Raw genomic sequence first — 10,576 nt, forward strand, 5'->3', positions numbered from 1 at the left:
AAATTTGGAACATTTTTGACTATTTTTAAAAAAGTTATAGAGCATTGTAATTATAAGTTAAAAAATGTGTAAACTTTTTAGGTGTTTTTCTCGGTTTTGATGGGGAAGGGGTGACTTTTTTAAATTTTTGGCCTGTCTAAGTACCTTCCAGGTATGATTTCAGATCTATAGAGTTGTTACACGAAGAAATCGGTTCAGCGGTTTACGAGATATCGTGGTAAAAACAATACCTTTTCAGCTCCGCATCGAAGCTAAAATATCAAATTTCGAGCGATCTTAGATTTGATTTCGACTTGGCTTTATATGCCTATATAAGCACAATACATTATTTCGAGTATTAGTCGAAACTATGTTAATTAATCGAAATTGCGAGAATTGTCGATGACTCGGTTTAGCATATTGTAATTTTAATTTTAACGTTAATCGCGATTGATAGGAAGTAGATAGACTTATTTACAAGTGACTAATTTGCGACGTCCGGCGGAGTCCTTGTAATTCTCAAGCAAATTGGATAAACTTCTCCGTCATACAACTACGTCGTTGTGAGATAATAATATAGCTGGAGACCGTCCAATAATAATATTATATAGTTATTACTTATTGTTGCCAAACCTCTCCTCTGATCAGAGCAAACAGAAAAAAAAATACTAATTCAATTTATATTTAAGAGGGCGTCGCACCGCCCATTTTTAAGGAGCAAAGTATAGGCAAATTTTTTACAAAATCTTAATTTAAAGATTAAACTGTGATGTGTAATTATTAGTTCAATAACTAGGACTACCTATTTTGGTAGTTAATTTATTTATTGAACTATCACAGCATCCTTGAAAGCGATTTAAAAATGTTTTTTCATCTCTATATGTTTAAGCAGACTGAAAATAACTCGCTTAATTTTGGATTTAGAGTAAAAGCACCCATTATAAAATTAAAAGAGAACAATATTTCGGAGGGCAAGACGGTGCGTTTTCTTCATTATTCTAAGTATATACGCTCAATACATAGTTTAGAAATAACGACTATTTTAACATTTTTAAATGACTGTAACTTTCCAAAAAACTTTTAAAAAAACGCACCGTCTTGCCCTCCGGAATATTGTTTTCTTTTGATTTTATAATGGACGCTTTTACTCTAAACCCAAAATTAAGCGAGTTATTTTCAGTCTGCTTAAACATGTTTTTACCACTGAAAATCACCGGTGCGACGCCCTCTTAATAATATATTGTTTCTAGACTTTTGCAATAGTTTTCTCCGGTAACGGTATGGACATCTCATAAAACAATTTCCCTATATTTTTTCGACATAGGCAACACATGATGCCCGAGTACTGCTTATCACAGTATTATTATTATTATGCGGAAAACCATTATCGTATCTGCTGTGTTAACTAACGAATGGCATTCTTCAGGTGGTCTCAGCAGTGAGCAGTGGGATTTTGCACGTTCGGTACTTTCTCCATTAAACTTGATGACTAAACATTGAATCGTTCGAAAACCATGTAAACAAGTTTATCGTTCATATTGTGTTCAAGTAAATAGTAATAATTATTATTACTATTTACTGCGTGCAATTTAACATGGACAAGACCGAAGACGACTGTTCGGAATTGAACATTTCCATTTTACAATTGCCGACCAGGGAACGATTGTCGTGTATGTTGAACGCCAAAAAAGTATTGCCATCGCCTGAAAATTTTCCCAGGTGAGTTTTACCAAGTACACTGATTCACATAATACAGTATGTTATATTTTGTAATTTTTGTTATGTTTACTAGAAAATAATTATCGACAAATTAACTACCGCCAAAAAAGAATCTGTCGCTATTTGTCCATATTATATATTTTATTTTTTTGTTTTCTGTTTAATGCTTAAATAAAATAGTTTAGCCCATTCTATATCTCTAATAGAATACATTACATAATAAAGTTGCTTAAAAAAAACATTTTTCATATTATTGATTCTATAAATTATTTGGACGACATAATTTCAGAGATTGGAGAGGATTGTGTACGCTATTAAACTATACTATACCGTCTGGATGTGATCCGACCGATCCCGTTGGCAAAATTTTTAAATTTTGCGAAAATAAAGTCACCATAGCTCATTTTGTCAACTGCTTAGAACGGTTGGATAGATATGATGTTGCCGATGAAATCAAAGATATGATCAGTAAGTTAAAAGATTGATGTATACGTATAGTTTTATCGCCTCATTTTAATAAATGTAATTTTAATTTTAGAAAATGACATAAGTGAGTACAAAAAAAAGAAGTTTTCATTAGCGAACCCTGGGCCGGTTATAAAGTGTCAAGAAAACGATGCCGATATTATAACATTAGGTATTTGTTGTATTTTAATATATAATATTTAGTAATTGTACTGAATAGTTTTAATAATGAACTTTCATATTTAGATGATCTTCATACATCCAACAACAATCTTCCTTTTACAAGATATGATGCGTTTTTATTGTTCGACGATGCAGACATAGAATCCGCCACCAAAGTCGTACAACAATTAGAGAATAACTATAACCTGAGAGTAAAATATTGTCTCTGTCGACCAAAAAAAATACTTATTCTAATTTTGTAAAATATTTTTAGCTTTGTTTGAAAGATCGCGATTTGAGACCGGGCGTAATGTTTGAATATCAATCGATCATAAGACTGATATCCGATCGATGTAATTGGTTAATTACAATTGTGTCAAACAATTTTCTCAATAGTCCTTGGAATAGATTTATTATAAATTACACTCAAGTCTTAGCAATTGGTAAGTTCTTTATTGACATAGAATAACGACTTGATTGGATTAACGATAATTCTTAAAACTATAGATGTTGCTCACGTAAAAAAAAAAATAGATTTGTAGAGAAAACTTATTAGTTAAAATTTGTCATACATTATACTGCATTAAAAAATAAACCTTGTAAACTAACTGACGTGGTAAAAAAATAGTTGTATCGTAAAATGTACTGTAAATGTTTTAAAAAAATATTTACTTTCATAGTGCTAATATTTTTGTTTCAGAGCAACGTGTTCCAAAAATAATTCCGTGTGTGTTTGGAGACTGTATGTTACCTCCGGAACTCAAATGTTACGTCCATTTGTTTTTTAATCGCCATCACCAATTTTGCGATCCATGGAAAAAACTTAGAATTACGGTTTCACCCTATTCTACTGATATATTAGCTAAAAGGTTGTGTTAAAATAAAAATGAAACCAAATTTGTTTGTACGATAGTTAATGATTGACAATTATTTTATTTTAGAACTGATGTTGTCGAAGATTGTAAACAAAAACTTGAGACGATTATAGATTCTACTTGCAGCAATAAAATAGCAATAGAACAAAAAGATGATGACAAAATATATAAAGAAGAAATCCAACTGCCTCCTAAGAACAATAGAAATATCTTGGAAAGAATTATGCACTCTGTAGGCAATTTCTCGAATAAAATCGCTCACCCGAAATCGAATAAAAAACGAAAGCATAAAAAGATGGCTGAAGTTTCAACGCTTTAATTAAATAATTAATATTGTTTCTATGAAACAATATTCGTAGCTATTAAAACTTATAAAACATTTCATTTGATTTTCTCAATCTAAAACCTCAATTTTTATTTAATTCTACGTAAGAGGTTATGACCGCACCTGAAAGAACGATATAAAGATTCTTACCAAAATTATTAAATTATGAACGCTGCAATTGTCCTGCAAATGAGTCCTACTGTTGTTTTTTTATACAAACTTTGTTTAATGTTTAAATATATATATATATATATATATATATATATATAATGTTGTATAAAAAAATTGTTATAGTTTTATGATATATTTTAATATAATTATATTTTATGATATATTTAATATTTTTATATAATTTAAGTTACTACAATTTATTGAGTTATAAATTGTTACTAATATTAATTAAATAGTTGTGATTTTTTTAAATTATACTTTCCACAAATATTTGTAATTAACTTTGCTTATGAAGGCTATTTGTCTTTTTTAGGGGTGTGGCGATTATTATTTATTTATTTTTTTATATAAATATTTATTTAATAAAGCTAAACGGTTATTTCTTCGACCACTTAAATTTTAAGTAACTAATTCATTATTTATAGTTTAAGTGATAAATACTATTTAAAGACAAATAGTGTGTCTTAGCTTTATTCGCCATAACTAGAAAAAGCACATAACAAACAGTGCGCTAAAATATATTTACAAATGCAATTTATCAAAGCATTTTTGATTCCAAGGTTTTTAAATAATGTACTTAAGCCATACTAAAATATATATATATATATATATAAAACAAATACATATAGGACATCTGAAAATAAGTATGTATTTTAATTAGACAAATTACAATTTCAAATAAAAACAAACGTAACGCCATTTTAAACAATATGTGAAAAATCCCCATCGATATATCATGTGCTCTTTATTGGTTATTCGAACAAGTACAACTATTAAAACAAGTAGCCTTTGTGTACATAATTTGAAATATGTGGTCAAATTTTTTTTGTTAGGTTTAGTTGGGTTAGGTTAGTTGCCATTGTTACCTATAGAATCAACAAAATAGTAAAATTAATTTTAAAATACCAATAAATAATAATTGACCATTGATCCACTCTCACATAGCGACCGAGAACGTTAATACGGTCAAAAGTGTAATTTCCCACTTTTTAGGATTTCCTTAACAAAAACGTTAGACTAGCGTTTAAAAAAAATTGTATATGAATTAAAAACTTTCTTTAGAATGGAAATGTAAGTGCTAATTTAAGTGTTCATGTATATTTTTACAAATTTTTGTGTGGAAGTTAAGTTTTGGTGAAAAGTTGCCTATACAATGTCCCTTAATGAATCACAGTCGCGAGGGGCTCCTTAAGTGCTAAAACTTCGTTCGTTGCGATATGTTTTATTTGGTTTGTTAACGTTTATCGATAGTCCATTATCTAAAAAAAATCCCATACAGATTTGAAACTAATTTGACTATTTTAGAAACAAGTTATAGCGCGTCGAAATTTTAGGTTAATAAATATGACATTTTTCGGGCGTTCTTCTTGGTTTTGAAAGGAAAGTGGCATATACAGGGTGTTCCAGCATGAAAGGTAAGTAATAGGTGATTGGACATCTGGGGGACCCCCAAATAAGCCCACCGTTTTTATTTTTTCGATAAGTCAAAAATTGAAGATTTCGACAGTTATGTAAAAAAATAATGACTTTAAAAAAAAAAAAATTATTCCCTGTTATTCAGTGCAAAAAGCTCACCTTAAAAGAGGGGTCACATCATTTTTAGTCTTTTTCAGCCCCTAACTCTTCTCTTATCATTTTTTTCTAACCTCTAGTCTCTTATTATTTATTTCTTATCTCTTGTTTCTAATTATTTATCTCCAAAATCTTATCATTCAGCACCTATCTCTTATCATTCATCTCTACTCTCTTATAATTTATCTCTTATCAATTATGTCTTAGCATTTATCTTTTATCACTTATCATTTATTTCTGGTCTCTAATCATTTTTCTCTTATCATTTTTTGAGTTAGGGGCCGAAAGAAACTGAAAATGATGGACCCCTCTTTTAAGGTTAGCTTTTTGCACTGAAGAACATGGAATAATTTTTTGTTTTTTTAGGTCATTATTTTTTTACTTAACTGTCGAAACCTTTAATTTTTTACTTATTTGGGGGTGTCTCAGATGTTCAATCACCTATTACTTACCTTTCATGCTGGAACACCCTGTATGTATATATTTGCTTTTAACTCTACCCCTGATGATTTTCCGGCTACGCGTCTACACGTACCTAATACTATTATTGTAATCTCCACTCACTCTTATGATATTTATAGTGTTCGGTCCGCAGGCGTTTCCGGTGTTCGGTTCGTTCGAAAGCGATTGCTCTCGCTTGAAATACTTATGTAACACACGCGCACTTTAATAACATTAAAAGTACCTACACTACGAATTATGACGGACATATGATCGGTATAGCGACGGTTAATACCGATACCAGCTAAATAAATTACACTGGAAGTTAACCTAGGTAACCGCTTTTAATATTATTATGGTCACACGTTTACCGACACCCTGAAATCAAATATATCGCTGGTACTTTTAACTCTTTTTGTCCTCCGTTGTCCACTTGACCACACTTTTACCTTACCCTTTTGGTATTTGAATAATTTATTTTATCGAACGTGAGCATACACTATAATATCGCGTCAAGTATGTTTCTTTTTGTACATATTATATTAGTATAGGTACATATTATACCATTAGCTACTCCACTACTTGCTAACGAAGCCGTATAAACCCGTTGTCGAACGAAGGAGAAAGTACCTAATCCGATGCCGCCCATGTTAAACATATAATATACTTTCATTTGTTCTTGCTCGGCCTCTAAACACACACACATACACATATACGATTTCAACTGTTTTTATGGGTTTTAATATTATAACATTGTACGTACGTTTGTACTTGTACATAAATCCCTTCTCTCTCGCCTAATATAACCCGCATCGCTATTGTATACAGTCAAGATCATTGGCAACGGGTTGTTTTGACTTGTCGCACATACAAGTAATCGATATCTGTAAGTGAGAGTTCTTAGAATTTAAATTTTAAACAACAATTATATCATATCACCAATTGTCTCCTACGCGCAATGGCCAAATAATATATTTCAAGTTCTAAATAGTAAATTATTTGAACAGTAAATAAAAATGTATTTCATATTGACACGCTAACGAATTCTCAACTAACAAAAAACAAAATATAACCGTTATTTAATGTACCTGATAATTTTGTTAGCTGGCAGATGGGCGTTGCCCGCATGTTACAAAACCTAAACTTTATTTCTGCGTTGGAAACGAATGTCTACAACTTAAAAGTTGTAAAATAATTATTCAATACGGGTTTATAATCGGTCAATACACTTGTAATTTGTAGTAGATTAAAATGATTATTTTTTAATAAAAGGCCAAATGCTTTTGCTCGAGAACTTTTGTTTTTTACACATCAATTATTAAAAAACTAGAGTCATTACTTACTTATATTAATCGTTTGTTTTAGTCAACCTTCACTGGGAAGAATTGATCATAATAAAATAATTTTTATAATTAATGAAAAAAGTTATGTTTGGTATGACCAAAAAACTACCAAATAACATGATTGTAAAAACACATTATTGCATATATATATATATGTGTAATTTATATTGATACTGAATAATTTGTAGTTTTTACCAAGTGCAGATTCGCATAGTAGCTGTTTTTTTTAAAGATAAACATAAAAGGTTGAGTGACACACACAAACTTGTGCGCCTTCCTTTCATAAATTTCTTGTTTTCTCTGTAGTGCTCTTTTCGTTTATTTTTCTAAAAAATGTAGCTAAATAAAAAAGTCTATACTATTTTTAAAAAATTAAAATAATTATTAATATTAATAGTCAATACAATATTGATGGCACGGTGCACAGATTTCGCACGTGCACTACATCATATTATGTTATACACGTGTGATTTCTCGTTTTATTATTTTTTTTGGCATTATCATTGACATACATGTTCATTGTGATTGGTGGTTATACAAAAACAAATGTTGTGGTTTATGGGTAGGTAAAAAAAAATAGGGAGTGTTTGAATAATAATGTATCATTATGTAAAATATATTATATAAATTTCACAGACACAATGGATTCGCTTGGGGTGATTTAACACTGTATCAATAGACTATGGGTGATCCTATAATCTAGGTCAACATTGTCCGGTACTAACGACCGGATTGGTTTCCACCAGTTTATTTTTTCCAAACGAATTCCACCGTTCGCGAGGACCTTCGGAAGCGAAATTACACAATTATCTAACTTTCTAATAAACGTCTCGAACGCCATACACGATTATTTTTTTTTTTTACCGTTTCAAACCCATCGAGTTAATTTCGTTGAAAGTCCAAGCGTCTGTGGAAGTAAATAAATTACAGACGAAAAGTGTACCCATGTCCGGGATACAATCAAGGACTGTAAACACAACAAGGCAATGTCCGAAAACAGCAAAAATCTGTACACGACTTAAGTACTAAGCATATAGCCCAACATTGCAATAATAGCGGAGAACGAAAAAGACCTAAAAAAGATTTTAGTAACATTGAAACAGGTAATGGAAAAGGATTTACATATGAAAATGAACGCAAAGAAGACGAAAGTTCTAGTATGTAGTAGAGACAATAACATAAGAACAAGAATAAAATTAAAGGATGATGAAACTATAGAACAAGTAGAAGATTTCATATACTTGGGTAGTACGATAAGCTCAGATGGGAAATGCAAAAAGGAAATTAGAAAGCGATTATGCCAAGCTAAGGTGGCATTTAATAGGAAAAGAAGTCTTTTTACTTAAAAAAACATTGATCTTAACATCAGAAAGAATCTACTAAAAACGTACATCTGGAGCATTATGTTGTATGGATGCAAAATATGGACTATTGCAAGAGAAGAAATAAGAAGAATAGAGGCATTCGAAATGTGGTACTACAGGAGGATGGAAAAGATAAGTTGGACTGATAGAATTACTAATGAAGAAGTTTTAGAAAGGATATCTGAGAGCAAATCAATATGGAAGAGTATACAGAAAATGCGAAATGAATTAATAGGTCATATCTTAAGACACGGTGGGTTGCTATTACTAATATTAGAAGGAATAATTGATGGAAAAAATCATAGAGGAAGACTAAGATTGCAATACATAAGTCAGATAATAGAAGATCAAGGATGTAATTCATATCAAGAGTTGAAGAGGAAGGCTAGTGATAGAGATACATGGAAGTTGCTGCAAACCAATCAATAGATTGAATACTGCAGAAAGAAGAAGAAGAAGTTATAGCCCAACGATACGTTATCAATTGTTGGCCGATCCACGCGTAACGGAGAATACAGATTGTGCAATCGATTATTGCTTATTAGTGGTTTACAGTGGTACCGGTTTCGCGTATACTATCCACAGAGTACAGCGACTTATTGTTTTTTTTTTTTAAGTTTTTTCGACAAAGTCGTTGGGTCGGTAGCAGACAAGAATATATTATGAACGCGAGAATATGCTGCAACTCTTATACATAATAATGTCGAGATCTATGTGCGTGATAACAACTCCATTGCGTGTAGACTATTCGTCTAGGACAGATTTAATTTCGAGCAAACAGTGTCTTGCGAAACCGTCGACCGTAGTGCTTCATCGTGTGATTTTAACTCGTTTATTTATGTGCAATTATTCCTAACCTCTGGCTGGTTAGGCCTCAATTCGACCACAAGTTAGATATCTAGCTTCTTCGGTTCGTCGCACGGCGCACTGACAATAGTTCTTGCATACAGAATATAAGTAACGTTGCTGTTGAATTTTAACAGACATTCACGGTCCGTCAATTCGGACAAATTCGAAACCTTAAATTGGATAACACGTGATCCGTACATTGTTGTCTGACAACAAAATATGTTACAAAACAATCTTACCAAGGAACACGCCATATTAAACAACACATAGTTTCCATTGACTGCTATTTAAGCCAATGTTATTCATTGAACTATCCGCACGAGCGATAAACAGATACGACACAAAATTACACACCTAGGTGTCCTACTTATATCATGGGATAGGATTCAGGATAGAAGTACTGATAACCGGCATCATTATATATTCTATAGTTTAGCGCCAAATCTAAAATATTCCAATTGGAAGCTCCCAAGAGTGTGCTGTGTACAAAGTGGACAATTGAAATTAACAACGACTTGTGCCATCAAAGTCTGTATAATACATACTAATTGACTCCGAAATGAATAAAACCCAAAATTGGTCGCTGGTAGCATTCTCGCAGAGTTATAAACATAGAAACTATAACAGTGGAAATTTAAATCCATGGCTTTTTACCATTTACCACTTAATTTTTGCTCATGAATTTACCCTACGCAGCCAGACAAAAAAGGGCCAGAGGGTGTTTATGGTTCATATGCCTTTTCCTTGTGCTAAATGGCACGTAATCTAATTCTAAAATTCGCGATACTACTGCCATAATGTCTTGGGTAAGCGTCGACTTTGTGAAAATCGCATCTTCAAGTATTCATACTACCTTATTGTCATTTGTCGTTAATTGATAATTCCTATTTTTTATCATTTTTGAGTAGACCTCTACCTCATTAATACTATTAATATCTCTTGCTTATTGACTACTGGAACCCAAAATTTTTAGTGTAAAATATTAAAATTCTTAAGTCGTTATTTCACTTAAAAATCATATTTTAAAGCACTTCTGTTTGTGATTTTTAAATCCGTATCAAATCGTGCTAAACTAAATTCTAAAACACATTTTTCTCGGTATACAAATCACTATTATAGTCAAGTTAAATATACATTAGAGTATAATAATGCACCTTGTCTATGCGACATGCCATTGTTTTTGAAGACACTACTGATTTGAGATTACCGACTTCCTACAACTAAATAATAATCGATAAACATTAAATATATTATCAATAACAATTAACAATGGAATTTTTGTCATTTGACCTTCACCCAATGACCGATTCA

General features: G+C 31.3%; 1 protein-coding gene across 1 annotated transcript; it reads left to right on the top strand.

The window, feature by feature from the left end:
* The first annotated feature begins 1,387 nt into the window (after positions 1 to 1,387).
* On the top strand, positions 1,388 to 3,771 carry LOC126833515 (myeloid differentiation primary response protein MyD88). Its single transcript, XM_050564906.1, has 7 exons — positions 1,388 to 1,698; positions 1,988 to 2,166; positions 2,237 to 2,335; positions 2,410 to 2,537; positions 2,600 to 2,768; positions 3,026 to 3,194; positions 3,267 to 3,771. The coding sequence occupies exons 1-7, from the start codon at positions 1,574 to 1,576 to the stop codon at positions 3,517 to 3,519; spliced, it is 1,122 nt and encodes a 373-aa protein (XP_050420863.1). The 5' UTR covers positions 1,388 to 1,573; the 3' UTR covers positions 3,520 to 3,771.
* The last annotated feature ends 6,805 nt before the right edge of the window (positions 3,772 to 10,576 follow it).

The sequence above is a fragment of the Adelges cooleyi genome, unplaced genomic scaffold, assembly GCF_023614345.1.
Source record: "Adelges cooleyi isolate 19-005CV unplaced genomic scaffold, UGA_ACOO_1.1 ACOO_flye_CR_arks_rails_tigmint_CR_PRNA_2, whole genome shotgun sequence".
NCBI lineage: Eukaryota > Metazoa > Arthropoda > Insecta > Hemiptera > Adelgidae > Adelges > Adelges cooleyi.